Source organism: Coregonus clupeaformis, chromosome 14 (genome assembly GCF_020615455.1).
Source record: "Coregonus clupeaformis isolate EN_2021a chromosome 14, ASM2061545v1, whole genome shotgun sequence".
NCBI lineage: Eukaryota > Metazoa > Chordata > Actinopteri > Salmoniformes > Salmonidae > Coregonus > Coregonus clupeaformis.
The window spans coordinates 5,086,745-5,101,297 of record NC_059205.1 but is presented as its reverse complement, the minus strand read 5'-3'; the positions used below and the strand labels follow the sequence as shown (position 1 = coordinate 5,101,297).

Genomic DNA, 14,553 nt, shown 5'->3' with positions numbered 1-14,553 from the left:
GGCCACACCAGATACTAACTGTTACTTTTGATTTTTACCCCCCCTTTGTTCAGGGACACATTATTCAATTTCTGTCTGTGGAACTTGTTCAGTTTATGTCTCAGTTGTTTAATCTTGTTATGTTCATACAAATATGAACACATGTTAAGTTTTCTGAAAAATAAACGCAGTTGACAGTGAAAGGACGTTTCTTTTTTTGCTGAGTTTAGTAGTCAACACAGGGAATCATAGAGCAGTGGAGATTGGCAGAACATTACATTCGCCAACCAGATACTGTTGCTCTATATGTACATTGAATGCTTTACAATCTTTCATTGTTCTTGGTGACTCTTAAGCTCGTGCTCATTGCAGCTCTAACCATATGGTGATTTCATAACAGGGGGACCAGGCCCGTACGGAGATGTGGGTTACAAAGGACCACAAGGAGACACTGGGGACCCAGGACCAAGCGGTCCCCCAGGTCCGTCCGCAATAGAATGTAGACAGAAAGGAGAAAGTGGCCCACCGGGAGCCTCAGGACCACCAGGAGTCAGGGGCCTATCGGGTGAGGATCTAAAATGACCACCACATGGTACAGTACTTTTCATGTTTTCATGAGTGTTGATCTGTTTGACGCACAGCTAAAATCAGGGCCCATATTTGGAATTGTTTACGTTGTGGAACTATCCCCAGAGCATGTAATCTTTCCATGGTCATTTTAGCGGTCACACTTTTTAAAGGAACTATAATTTATAAAATATTAATATGGCATCGATAAAGTATTCATAAGCTCTACATAAATATAAAATACTCACTGCACAGAGCTTCCCACTGTACAGTATGCTCTGAACAGTCCTCCACCTCAGTACAGTATGCTCTGAACAGTCCTCCACCTCAGTACAGTATGCTCTGAACAGTCCTCCACCTCAGTACAGTATGCTCTGAACAGTCCTCCATCTCAGTACAGTATGCTCTGAACAGTCCTCCACCTCAGTACAGTATGCTCTGAACAGTCCTCCACCTCAGTACAGTATGCTCTGAACAGTCCTCCATCTCAGTACAGTATGCTCTGAACAGTCCTCCATCTCAGTACAGTATGCTCTGAACAGTCCTCCACCTCAGTACAGTATGCTCTGAACAGTCCTCCACCTCAGTACAGTATGCTCTGAACAGTCCTCCACCTCAGTACAGTATGCTCTGAACAGTCCTCCACCTCAGTACAGTATGCTCTGAACAGTCCTCCACCTCAGTACAGTATGCTCTGAACAGTCCTCCACCTCAGTACAGTATGCTCTGAACAGTCCTCCACCTCACGTACTACTTTCAGTAATTTACTGGTGTGTGTCGTTAGGTTTCCATGGTGATAAAGGACATAAGGGTGCGATGGGTCCTCCTGGACGTGGAGTGAAGGGACCAGCAGGGAACCCCGGGGCTCTAGGCCCCCCAGGCCCCCTTGGTGCCAAGGGTTTAAGTGGGTCACCAGGTGACCCGGGCTTCCCTGGTTTACCAGGGACCAAAGGTGAGCCATGTCTTATTATTATTATTATTATTATTATTGTTATTAATATTGTCATTATTATTATCATGATGATGATGGCTATTATTATTATTATCATGATGATGATGGCTATTATTATTATCGAGATGATGGTGGTGTGGTTATTATTATGATTGTTATTAATATTATCATTATTATTATCATGATGGTGGTTTATTATTATTGTGGTGATGGTGATTATTATTATTTTGGTTATTATTATTATCAGCATTATTATTATTTGTATTATTATCATGATGGTGGATATTATTATTATCATTATTGTTATTATCATTATGGTGGATATTATTATCATGATGATGGTTATTATTATCATGACGATGATGGTTATTGTTATTATCGTTATTATTATGATGATTTTTTACATTTTTACATTTTTTGTCATCATGATGATGGTTATTATTATTATGATGATGGTTATTAATATTATTATTATTATTATAATTATCATGATGTTGGTGGTTATTATTATCATCTGAACATATCACAGCAACAGGCAATGTCAAATAATATGCTTAGCTGGTTACTTTAACTATTGTATTCCGTATTTTATAAAACAGAAGCTATTTTTTGTTGCCAGCTTGTCTCAGCAAACAAATCCACCCGGTTGACTGAAATAGTGTTATGACATTTACATGATTCTCTGTTCGCACAACGATTGCATTTGAATTGGGATGAAGGTATATCAATATGGATGCCATGTTTTGGATATCGCCTGCCTCAACATAGACCTCCTGCAAGATTCTTTTAAAGGGAACTGCACAACCCTGGTATCCCATTTTGAGTACAAAATATACCAGGACCGTGTTCATTAGGCACCAGTAAGAAACACACCATTGTTTTCCGTAGCAAAACGTTTTAAAACATTTTCAGTTGGTGCCCTAATGAACATGACCCAGCCAATGGCCATGACTATCTTTATGATTATCCTATGACAACTATTCCCAATGATGTCATCTTTCCCAGGGCCCAGCGGATATCCTGGTAGAGACGGATTGGCTGTTCCTGGTCGGCCTGGAAACCCAGGACCCCGCGGTAGGCAAGGGGAGAGGGGTTTTACAGGAGGTGATGGTCGGCATGGAGACCTGGGTTACAAAGGAGCCAAAGGTACACAGTTAATATACCGTACATTACTGTTTATGCTCTTTGCAGCATCCACAGAATGAAATAGAACACATTACACAGTATTTTGTATCTCTATGGCATCTGCACACAGACAGTCAACCTTCCTTAGAAAAATTTGCAAATACTTTCCTTATGTGGACTGTGTCATTTCAGTGAATTTAGAATACTATTCTCTCTGTGTATACTTCCTTGTTTAAAGTGTCCTATCTCTCTTCATGACTATACTATGTGCATGATTTTCTGTCTGTGCATACTTACCGTAACATGACTATTTCAGTGTGCTATCCCTCATCGTGGACTGTGCTGTTTCTGCATAGAAAGACATATCATCCTTTTGTTGTTACCTTCACTATATTATATATGTTGTATTTATATGTACACATAGTGTAGTATATTATATATTGACAGTGTAGAGTGTCCCCAGGTCATAGAGGTCCCCCCGGAGAGCCTGGTCCAGCAGGACCAAAAACCATTAAAGGACAGAAGGGCTCTCGAGGACCACCAGGAGAGGGTGGCTTCATTGGAGCCAGAGGTGAGAGAGACAGAACCAACCCCCTCTGCACACTCTTAGAAATAAAAAAAAAGGTGCTACCTAGAACCTGAGAGGTTTCTTCAGCTGTCCCTGTAGGAGAACCCTTTGAAGAACCCTTTTTGGTTCCAGGTAGAACCCGTTTGGTTCCAGGTAGAACCCTTTCTTACACAGAGGGTTCTACATGGAACCCAAAATAGTTGTACTTGGAACCAAAAAGGGTTCTCCTATTGGGACAGCCGATTAACCTTTTTGGAACCCTTTTTTCTAAGAGCAGTGTTGGCACCATGGTTTTATGCAACACATCGAAAATATGTTAAAACAGAGAAGTGCTGCTTTGGTAATAGATGTCGGACAATGAGGTTTTCTTTGAACATTTAGAAAAATACTTCAAACTAAAATAAGTGGATGTAGGTGGTAGTAGGTGGTACTGTATTTTAAGGCCTATAGTAAAGGAAGTACAAACCTTTATTGATTCTCTGGTAATACAGGGATAGACAATGTTCTTTCTTCTCAGGTTCCAAGGGCCCAATTGGGCCACCAGGTAAACCAGGGGGGAATGGATGGGATGGTCCCCCTGGTTATGAGAAAGGGCTCCCAGGACAACCTGGCAGACCTGGTCCCCCCGGACTCCCTGGACCCCGAGGACCTAAAGGCTTGAGAGGTGTAGTGGGTTTCCCTGGACCAGTCGGTGATAAGGTACTTCATTACTGATACTCATCACTACAGCTTGGATGTTCTTTGTTTACCTGATTGACCTACTAAAACTTTGGTAAAAATTGCTATTATGAATGGTTTCCAGACAAATTAATGCTACTCAAGATTGATGAATTAGGTCCAGTATGTCTGTATGTATTTAAGTTGAGAGTATATTCCTTCCCAAGTAAGTGGTCTTAGAAGTAATGTGAGATCAGATGTCTTTGTTAAGACACAGGATGTTTATGTGTGAGTATCTTGATGTGTGGGTGTTACTGTGTGTTGCTATGCCAGTGACTGTTGCTTTTTCCCCCTTGCAGGGGGACCCTGGGTACACGGGATCTCCTGGGATCCCAGGCCTTCCAGGATTGACAGGCTTAAAGGGTGAGTAGAGAGACAACAGGAAATACACACAAACATGATAAGGATAAGGGGAGCTTAAAGGGACAGGGGGAGAGGAAGGGGAGGTCTTAAAGGGACGGGGGGAGAGGAAGGGGAGGTCTTAAAGGGACAGGGGGAGAGGAAGGGGAGGTCATGAAGGGACAGGGGGAGAAGAAGGGGAGGTCTTAAAGGGACAGGGGGAGAGGAAGGGGAGTTCTTAAAGGGACAGGGGGAGAGGAAGGGCAGGTCATAAAGGGACAGGGGGAGAGGATTCCAAAACATGGGTTATTATCAGAGTGAAAGTGCTGTAATTACCGACCGATATCTCCTCTGTATTCTGCCGTCATGAGCAACTGAAACTCCAACCCTGACCCTATTCTGCAGGTGACCCAGGAGACTCCATAGGAGAACCAGGACCACCTGGACCACCGGGACCTCCGGGAGAAAGCGGACCCTTAGGTGATCACAATACAACGTCTACTTCCAAAATACCGCCCTATTCCCTATACAGAGCACTACATTCCTATTGGCTAGAGCCTGAGTATCTGGGGCACTACTTTTGGACACATTTTGAACTGAGCGAACAATCACAAACAACGCCATTAGGGCGGATTACAGCTTTGAGATGATGGCAACAGGATACAGGATGTTTAGGGTTCCCTGACCCAGATCAAGCCTACCAGACAGAAAGTAAATAAATACTCACTTCCAATGGGGATTCTGGCCCGTACACTTTAGAGGTCACATCAGTGCACAGTACACTCTTAGAAAAAATTGTGTTATCTAGAACCTAAAAGGGTTCTTCGACTGTCCCCATAGGAGAACCCTTTGAAGAACCCTTTTTGGTTCCAGGTAGAGCCCTTTTGGGTTCCATGTAGAACCCTTTCCATGTAGAACCAAAAAGTGTTCTCCCTAGAACCAAAAAGGGTTCTCCTATGGGGACAGCCGAAGAACCCTTTTGGAACCCTTTATTCTAAGAGTGCAGCATGACAGACCTGTGTACCGTGTGCATCATGACCATATCTCTCCTGTCTATTCATTTGTGTAGAGGTTCTCCCATAACTGATCCTGGTACTGCTCTTGTCCAGAGTGTGATGCTGGGTCATTAGATTAGGAGTAGACTTCAGGTCACATATGATATTGACTGAATATGCTATGGCTAGCTTGTCATACTTTGCCTGCAAACAGCAGTTACCTGCAAAATGGCTCATGCCTAGGTGAGCTCCTCAATGGGTGCGCCGATCGGGTTGATCAGGCCCCATCTGAGCCAGGTGGATCACCTACTGCTCCCCTCTCTTCAGCCACAGCCATTACCATGCCCCCCCCCTGCCTAGCTATGCAACAGATCTTCTAATGCTGTTTTCCCTTTACTCAGAGAATCCTTAGTGGCCTGGGGAAACTCATGCCCCAACTTCTACACTTGGCCTTCCATCCCTTGTCAGTGCATTCATCCACGAGTGTCTGGCACATCAACCGCTTCCTTGATGCTCTCTTCCCATGGAGTCACTAGCATGAGCATTTACATGTTCTTGGTGCTCCTTGACCAGATTGGCAGGTCTGGTCTGAGTGTTGTGCTGACAATCTCCTGGGGGAAGATGAGGTGCCTTCCCAGGTCAGCTCTTAACTCTTTCCAATCCGCTGCTGTTTTTCCCAGTCTGCTGCTGTTCCCAGTCAGTCTCCCGCCTCCAGTTATTACTGTATATGTGTTCACTTCAAAATGTGAAGTTTGTGTTTGGGGAGTGATTCACACTCCTAGAAGGTATGTGCAGGTGTGATTGGTCCTAGGGTTGCAAAATACCGGTAACTTTTCCAGAAATCCTGGTTGGAGGATTCCGGATTTCCTTATTTTCTTCCTGATTCTGGGAACCTCCCAACCAGAATTTGTGGGAAAGTGACTATAAATGTTTGGTCCTCTTCACTCTATAGCTTCAAAGGGGGACCCAGGAGAGCCAGGGGACCAAGGACCCAGAGGACCACCAGGACCACTTGGAGACCCTGGTGTCCGAGGAGCCCAAGGCCCACTGGGAGGCCCAGGTAATGGACCACTAAAGTCCCCTTCTGTATGTCACTCATTTAATATTTTCTCCTTAGGACAGGGTACAAGACATTTCATATTTTCTCCTTAGGACAGGGTACAAGACATTTCATATTTTCTCCTTAGGACAGGGTACAAGACATTTCATGAATGTATATACGGTGAGGGAAAAAAGTATTTGATCCTCTGCTGATTTTGTACGTTTGCCCACTGACAAAGAAATGATCAGTCTATAATTTTAATGGTAGGTTTATTTGAACAGTGAGAGACAGAATAACAACAAAAACATCCAGAAAAACACATGTCAAAAATGTTATGAATTGATTTTCATTATAATGAGGGAAATAAGTATTTGAGACCCCTCTGCAAAACATGACTTAGTACTTGGTGGCAAAACCCTTGTTGGCAATCACAGAGTTCAGACGTTTCTTGTAGTTGGCCACCAGGTTTGCACACATCTCAGGAGGGATTTTGTCCCACTCCTCTTTTCAGATCTTCTCCAAGTCATTAAGGTTTCGAGGCTGACGTTTGGCAACTCGAACCTTCAGCTCCCTCCACAGATTTTCTATGGGATTAAGGTCTGGAGACTGGCTAGGCCACTCCAGGACCTTAATGTGCTTCTTCTTGAGCCACTCCTTTGTTGCCTTGGCCGTGTGTTTTGAGTCATTGTCATGTTGGAATACCCATCCACGACCCATTTTCAATGCCCTGGCTGAGGGAAGGATTTGACGGTACATGGCCCCGTCCATCGTCCCTTTGATGCGGTGAAGTTGTCCTGTCCTCTTAGCAGAAAAACACCCCCAAAGCATAATGTTTCCACCTCCATTAAGAGTGTGCTCCTAATCTCAGCTCGTTACCTGTATAAAAGACACCTGGGAGGCAGAAATCTTTCTGATTGAGAGGGGGTCAAATACTTATTTCCCTCATTAAAATGCAAATCAATTTATAACATTTTTGACATACGTTTTTCTGGATGTTTTTGTTGTTATTCTGTCTCTCACTGTTCAAATAAACCTACCATTAAAATTATAGACTGATCATTTCTTTGTCAGTGGGCAAACGTACAAAATCAGCAGGGGATCAAATACTGTTTTCCCTCACTGTATGCTTGTTTAGTGTCTACATGTGTAAACATTTAGATGCTAAAGTTTGTGTTTGTTTGTGTGTGTGCAGGTTTCCCTGGTCCTTCAGGTCCGCCGGGTCGTCCAGGTTCCCCAGGGCCTCCTGGAGGATTTCTCGGAACTCAAGGCCCCAAGGGCAATCCTGGACCGCCCGGTCCCCCAGGTACTAAGACCCAACCTACGTGCCACATAGTGACAGGCCCTAGCCTTTTAGGGGCCCTAAGATTTGGTTGGGGGGCCCCCTCACCTCGGGCAAAACATTTAAGTTCCCCCCCCCACCCCCCCTCTTGGCGACAGAGAGAAAAATAATGCTATTTCAAAGTTAATTTCCTGCAATTCTACACATTTTGACATGAATAGAGAAAATTATGCAGTTTAAAAAAAAAAAAAATCTTTGCAATTCTACACATTTGGAAAACATTGTTGTAGTTTTAAAGCTAATTTCCTGCAATTCTACATGTTGCCATGATTTATGCCATGTTCATCCAATATCTGGGTGAGAGTGACTTAAACAGTCAATAGGGGCCCCCTGGAGGTCGGGGCCCCGTGCCCGGTCGGTAATTCGGCCATGATTACTACAAGGTTTAGACAGCTGGCCGGACTCATTTACCTAGCAATCAAAAACATTAAGCTGACAATGGTATACATGTACACTTGTACAGTTGACCCGGGCATGGTTTTGATGTATATGGGATTGACTTGATGTGAATTTCTCCACAGGGTCCCCGGGACCCCCAGGTCTACATGGTCTGAACGGGCTACAAGGTCAGAAAGGAGAGAAGGGAGCAAGAGGTGAGGGGACATACAATTATCAATAAATAACTCTCAATAAATAATATATATACAGTGGGGGAAAAAAGTATTTATTCAGCCACCAATTGTGCAAGTTCTCCCACTTAAAAAGATGAGGCCTGTAATTTTCATCATAGGTACACGTCAACTATGACAGACAAAATGAGATTTTCTGGATTTTTTTTTCTCATTTTGTCTGTCATAGTTGACGTGTACCTATGATGAAAATTACAGGCCTCTCTCATCTTTTTAAGTGGGAGAACTTGCACAATTGGTGGCTGACTAAATACTTTTTTCCCCCACTGTAAATATATATTATTTATAAATCCAGGTAAAGTATGTTCTAATAAAAACAGATACCAGTAGTCCCTTATGCATCATCTCACTCTCTCAGGACCAGATGTGTCGGGCCCACCAGGGCCAACTGGGTACCCCGGAGTCAAAGGCCACACAGGACCCCAGGGACCCCCGGGATCTTCTTACCCCGGACCAAAAGGCCTAATGGGCCCTCAAGGCAACCTTGGTACTGTTTGTATCAGTCATGAGTGGAAACGTGCTTTTCAAGAGTTAGTAATTGCATGATTGATTATGCCATGTAAGAGATCACCATGCGTTGGAATGTAGCAAAAAGGTTGGTGTTGATTTTCTTTTAACTTTATATGCAGTGCATTCGGGAAAGTATTCAGACCCCTTGACTTTTTCCACATTTTGTTACTTTACAGCCTTATTCTAAAATTGATACCCCGTAATGACAAAGCAAAAACTTACACTGTGTGATTTTCTTTTAAGTTTCTATACATTAGATACAGAATGTACTGTGTCATTGCTGTGTAGTTCCCCGGTGGAGTGGGGTACAGATGAGTGTTGCATGGAATTGCTGTTGAGTGGATGGGTTTTTGACATGATGTTAGCTACTGTATGACTCCTGTGGGGTTGATTGAATGTGTAATGTCACCCAGGACTCCCAGGACTCCCTGGTGAGCCCGGTGGTTCAGGTGAAGAGTGCACAGAATGTCACAGAGGACCCAACGGAGACCCAGGATACGAAGGCATTCATGGACCTCCAGGTGTGTGCGTGTGTGTGCGTGAGCCTGTCTGTCTGTCAGTGTGTACCAGGTGTCAGATGTCTGTCAGTGTGTACCAGGTGTCAGATGTCTGTCAGTGGGTACCAGGTGTCAGATGTCTGTCAGTGTGTACCAGGTGTCAGATGTCTGTCAGTGTGTACCAGGTGTCAGATGTCTGTCAGTGTGTACCAGGTGTCAGATGTCTGTCAGTGTGTACCAGGTGTCAGATGTCTGTCAGTGTGTACCAGGTGTCAGATGTCTGTCAGTGTGTACCAGGTGTCAGATGTCTGTCAGTGTGTACCAGGTGTCAGATGTCTGTCAGTGTGTACCAGGTGTTAGGTGTTTCTGTGTGTTTTTCTTGTCTCAGTATTTGAGTGTTTTCAGGACCACCCGGTGAACCGGGTCCTGCTGGTACTGCAGTGCCCTCCCCAGGAGACCAAGGCCCCCAAGGGCCACCAGGGCCCGATGGCCATAAAGGACAGAGAGGCCCCCCAGGACCCCTAGGGCCAACAGACTACTCAGGACCACAAGGACCCAAAGGTAACCACATAACACACAACTCCGAAACAGAAAACGGTGTAAAATATTTCACAATGGAAACAAAAATGTTTTTATTTTTATTGGGCAGGTCGAGGTAGTCCCTCCCTGATTTATTTTATCTGTTTGGTGCCTAATGTTATTTTCTGATAGGTGCCAGAGGCCCTGTGGGTCACATGGGCCCCAACGGACCACAAGGTCGTCCAGGCGCCTACGGCCTTCTGGGGCCCAAAGGTGACAAAGGCAGACCTGGGGACGCAGGTGAGCACTGAGACCAATAGAGATAACTGAGACAATTCTAGCTGTTTAGCCTGTCCTGTTCTTCTGACAATGAGGTTACTTTGTATCCCCCTGCAGGTCCCAAAGGCCACCCCGGTCGGGTTTTGGATGGTACCGTTACCACTCAGGAACCCCAATGTGGGATCCAAGGCCCCTCAGGATCATCAGGTCCGAATGGGCCCACGGGAAATGCTGGGCCCAGTGGGAACCCTGGGCCTCGTGGTAGGTGACCTACAGAAACATGAGGTGTGTGTGTGTGTTACTTTCACACTGACTGACTGGTGGTGTCATTCTCTCTAGGTCCTAAGGGCCCTGCTGGGTCACGAGGGCCCCCAGGGAGAAACGGACCTCCAGGTCCACCTGGACCTTTAGGAGACCCAGGCGATCAAGGACAGCAAGGTTTTGTGGGACATCAGGGTAAACACACACACACACACACACACAGACACACACAGACACACAGACACACACAGACACACAGACACACACACACACACAGACACACACACACACACACACACACACAGACAGTCATTTAGCAGACGCTCTTATCCAGAGCGACTTACAAACTGGTGCATTCAACTTAGGATAGCCAGTGGGACAACCACTACTGGGGAGGGGGGGTGTAGAAGGATTACTGTTAGACTATTCCAGGTATTCCTTAAAGAGGTAGGGTTTCAAGTGTCTCCGGAAGGTGATCAGTGACTCCGCTGTTCTGGCGTCGTGGGGGAGCTTGTTCCACCATTGGGGTGCCAGAGCAGCGAATAGCTTTGACTGGGCTGAGCGGGAACTGTGCTTCCGTAGAGGTAGGGGGGCTAGCAGGCCAGAGGTGGATGAACGTAGTGCCCTCGTTTGGGTGTAGGGTCTGATCAGAGCCTGAAGATAAGGAGGTGCCGTTCCCCTCACAGCTCCGTAGGCAAGCACCATGGTTTTGTGGTAGATGCAAGCTTCAACTGGAAGCCAGTGGAGTGTGCGGAGGAGCGGGGTGACATGAGAGAACTTGGGAAGGTTGAACACCAGACGGGCTGCAGCGTTCTGGATAAGTTGTAGGGGTTTAATGGCACAGGCAGGGAGCCCAGCCAACTGCGAGTTGCCTGGATTAGGACCTGTGCCACTTTCTGTGTAAGGTAGGGTCGTACTCTGCGAATGTTGTAGAGCATGAACCTGCAGGATCGGGTCACCGCTTTGATGTTATTGGAGAACGCCAAGGTTCTTTGCACTCTGGGAGGAGGACACAATGGAGTTGTCAACCGTGATGGCGAGATCATGGAGCGGGCAGTCCTTCCCCGGGAGGAAGAGCAGCTCTGTCTTGCTGAGGTTCTGCTTGAGGTGGTGATCCGACATCCACACTGATATGTCTGCCAGACATGCAGAGATGCGATTCGCCACCTGGTTATCAGAAGGGGGAAAGGAGAAAGTTAATTGTGTGTCGTCTGCGTAGCAATGATAGGAGAGACCATGTGAGGATATGACAGAGCCAAGTGACTTGGTGTATAGAGAGAATAGGAGAGGGCCTAGAACTGAGCCCTGGGGGACACCAGTGGTGAGAGCACGTGGTGCGGAGACAGATTCTCGCCACACCACCTGGTAGGAGCGACCTGTCAGGTAGGATGCAATCCAAGAATGAGCAGCGCCGGAGATGCCCAACTTGGAGAGGGTGGAGAGGAGGATCTGATGGTTCACAGTATCAAAGACGGCGGATAGGTCTAGAAGGACAAGAGCAGAGGAGAGAGAGTTAGCTTTAGCAGTGCGGAGAGCCTCCGTGATACAGAGAAGAGCAGTCTCAGTTGAATGACCAGTCTAGAAACCTGACTGGTTTGGATCAAGAAGGTCATTCTGAGAGAGATAGCAGGAGAGTTGGCTAGAGATGGCACCCTCAAGAGTTTTGGAGAGAAAAGAAAGAAGGGATACTGGTCTGTTGTTGTTGACATCGGAGGGATCGAGGGTAGGTTTTTTGAGGAGGGGTGCAACTCTCGCTCTCTTGAAGACGGAAGGGACATAGCCAGCGGTCAAGGATGAGTTGATGAGCGAGGTGCGGTAAGGGAGAAGGTCTCCGGAAATGGTCTGGAGAAGAGAGGAGGGGATAGGGTCAAGCGGGCAGGTTGTTGGGCGGCTGGCCGTCACAAGTCGCAAGATTTTATCTGGAGAGAGAGGGGAGAAAGAAGTCAAAGGGTAGGGCAGTGTGAGCAGGACCAGTGGTGTCATTTGACTTAATAAATGAGGATCGGATGTCGTTAACCTTCTTTTCAAAATGGTTGACAAAGTCATCCACAGGGGGAGGAGGAGGAGGAGGAGGAGGATAAAGTGGAAAAGAGCTTCCTAGGGTTAGAGGCAGAGGCTTGAAATTTAGAGTGGTAGAAAGTGGCTTTAGCAGCAGAAACAGAGGAAGAAAATGGAGAGAGGAGGGAGTGGAAGATGACAGGTCCGCAGGGAGTCTAGTTTTCCTCCATTTCCGCCCGGCTGCCCGGAGCCCTGTTCTGTGAGCTCGCAATGAGTCGTCAAGCCACGGAGCAGGAGGGGAGGACCGAGCCGGCCGGGAGGATAGGGGACATAGAGAGTCAAAAGATGCAGAAAGGGAGGAGAGGAGGGTTGAGGAGGCAGAATCAGGAGATCGGAGGGAGAAGGATTTAGCAGAGGGATGAAATTAGAGGAGTAGCGATGGAAGAGGAGAGAGTAGCGGGAGAGAGAGAGCGAAGGTTGCGACGGCACATTACCATCTGAGTAGGGGCAGAGTGAGTAGTGTTGGATGAGAGCGAGAGAGAAAAGGATACAAAGTAGTGGTCGGAGACTTGGAGGGGAGTTGCAGTGAGATTAGTAGAAGAACAGCATCTAGTAAAGATGAGGTCAAGCGTATTGCCTGCCTTGTGAGTAGGGGGGGGGGGTGAGAGGGTGAGGTCAAAAGAGGTGAGAGGGTGAGGTCAAAAGAGGAAAGGAGTGGAAAGAAGGAGGCAGAGAGAAATGAGTCAAAGGCAGACGTAGGGAGGTTAAAGTCACCCAGAACTGTGAGGGGTGAGCCATCCTCAGGAAAGGAACTTATCAAGGCGTCAAGCTCATTGATGAACTCTCCAAGGGAACCTGGAGGGCGATAAATGACACGGATGTTAAGCTTGAATGGGCTAGTGACTGTGACAGCATGGAATTCAAATGAGGAGATAGACAGATAGGTCAGGGGGAAAAGAGAGAATGTCCACTTGGGAGAAATGAAGATTCCTGTGCCACCGCCGCACTGACCAGATGCTCTCGGGGTATGCGAGAACACATGATCAGCCGAGGAAAGAGCAGTAGGAGTAGCAGTGTTTTCTGTGGTAATCCATGTTTCCATCAGCGCCAAGAAGTCGAGGGACTGGAGGGTAGCATAGGCTGGGATTAACTCTGCCTTGTTTGCCGCAGAACGGCAGTTCCAGAGGCTTCCGGAGACCTGAAACTCCACGTGGGTCGTGCGCGCAGGGACCACCAGAGTAGAGTGGCAGCAGCCACGCGGTGTGAAGCGTTTGTATGGCCTGTGCAGAGAGGAGAGGAGAGAACAGGGATAGACAGACACAAGTTGACAGGCTACAGAAAAGGCTACAATAATGCAAAAGAGATCGGAATAAAATTAACTAAACATCTGGGGAAGCGAGAGAGCGGGGCCTCCCTCACTTACCTTTCACTGAAACACTCAAATATAACTCTCCCAACTTCCACTTTAGAAATTATAATTGTTGTAAACTACAGTGGTTCAATGTTTTTCTAGGAATAGACTCTAACTTAGTTTATTCAGCTAGCTAACTTGGTACTGTATTCTTCTGTGAAAACTGCCCAGGGCACCGTATCCTATGACGCCAAAGCTAACTAGCATGCTAGCATCCAATAACACACGGTTTAGCACCAATACTTGGTTACAACAAACTACCAATAGTGTGTTAACACACTAAACAGATCATTTGTGTCCGTGTCTAGTTCCTTTCATAACGCATAAATAATTAAACGTTGGCTAGCTAGCACAAAGTCAGTCATGCTAGCTACACAAGTGGACTACTCATCTCGAATGTTCAGAAAGTGAAGCCTTACGTTGTCAAATTCTCATTGACTAAAATGATATTGTATTTAGTTGCTACAGTACTGCTAGCTGGTAGTGGTGGCTAGCTAGCAATGGCTGCGGTGTTGACTTTGTTTGAAAAAACGGCGTCGCTGCGAACGAATGTAGCTGGCTAGCTAACCTCGATAGTTTCTCTATACTACACCTTTATCTTTGTTACAAAGACAACTATGTACAGTGAGGGAAAAAAGTATTTGATCCCCTGCTGATTTTGTACGTTTGCCCACTGACAAAGAAATGATCAGTCTATAATTTTAATGGTAGGTTTATTTGAACAGTGAGAGACAGAATAACAACAACAAAATCCAGAAAAACACATGTCAAAAATGTTAGAAATTGATTTGCATTTTAATGAGGGAAATAAGTATTTGACCCCCTC

The 14,553-nt window shown here is 46.1% G+C and overlaps 1 protein-coding gene across 1 annotated transcript in view; it reads left to right on the top strand.

The window, feature by feature from the left end:
- The window catches only part of LOC121580628 (collagen alpha-4(IV) chain), a 52,187-nt gene that overhangs the window by 33,943 nt on the left and 3,691 nt on the right, over positions 1–14,553 (top strand). The window contains exons 30-45 of the mRNA XM_041895604.2: positions 380–544; positions 1,331–1,498; positions 2,504–2,644; positions 3,087–3,194; positions 3,709–3,890; positions 4,208–4,271; positions 4,653–4,727; positions 6,195–6,302; positions 7,477–7,587; positions 8,145–8,216; positions 8,611–8,739; positions 9,176–9,283; positions 9,665–9,820; positions 9,971–10,078; positions 10,175–10,318; positions 10,397–10,513. Coding sequence (XP_041751538.2) covers positions 380–544; positions 1,331–1,498; positions 2,504–2,644; positions 3,087–3,194; positions 3,709–3,890; positions 4,208–4,271; positions 4,653–4,727; positions 6,195–6,302; positions 7,477–7,587; positions 8,145–8,216; positions 8,611–8,739; positions 9,176–9,283; positions 9,665–9,820; positions 9,971–10,078; positions 10,175–10,318; positions 10,397–10,513 — 1,956 coding nt within the window. The remainder of the gene's footprint in view (positions 1–379; positions 545–1,330; positions 1,499–2,503; positions 2,645–3,086; positions 3,195–3,708; positions 3,891–4,207; positions 4,272–4,652; positions 4,728–6,194; positions 6,303–7,476; positions 7,588–8,144; positions 8,217–8,610; positions 8,740–9,175; positions 9,284–9,664; positions 9,821–9,970; positions 10,079–10,174; positions 10,319–10,396; positions 10,514–14,553) is intronic.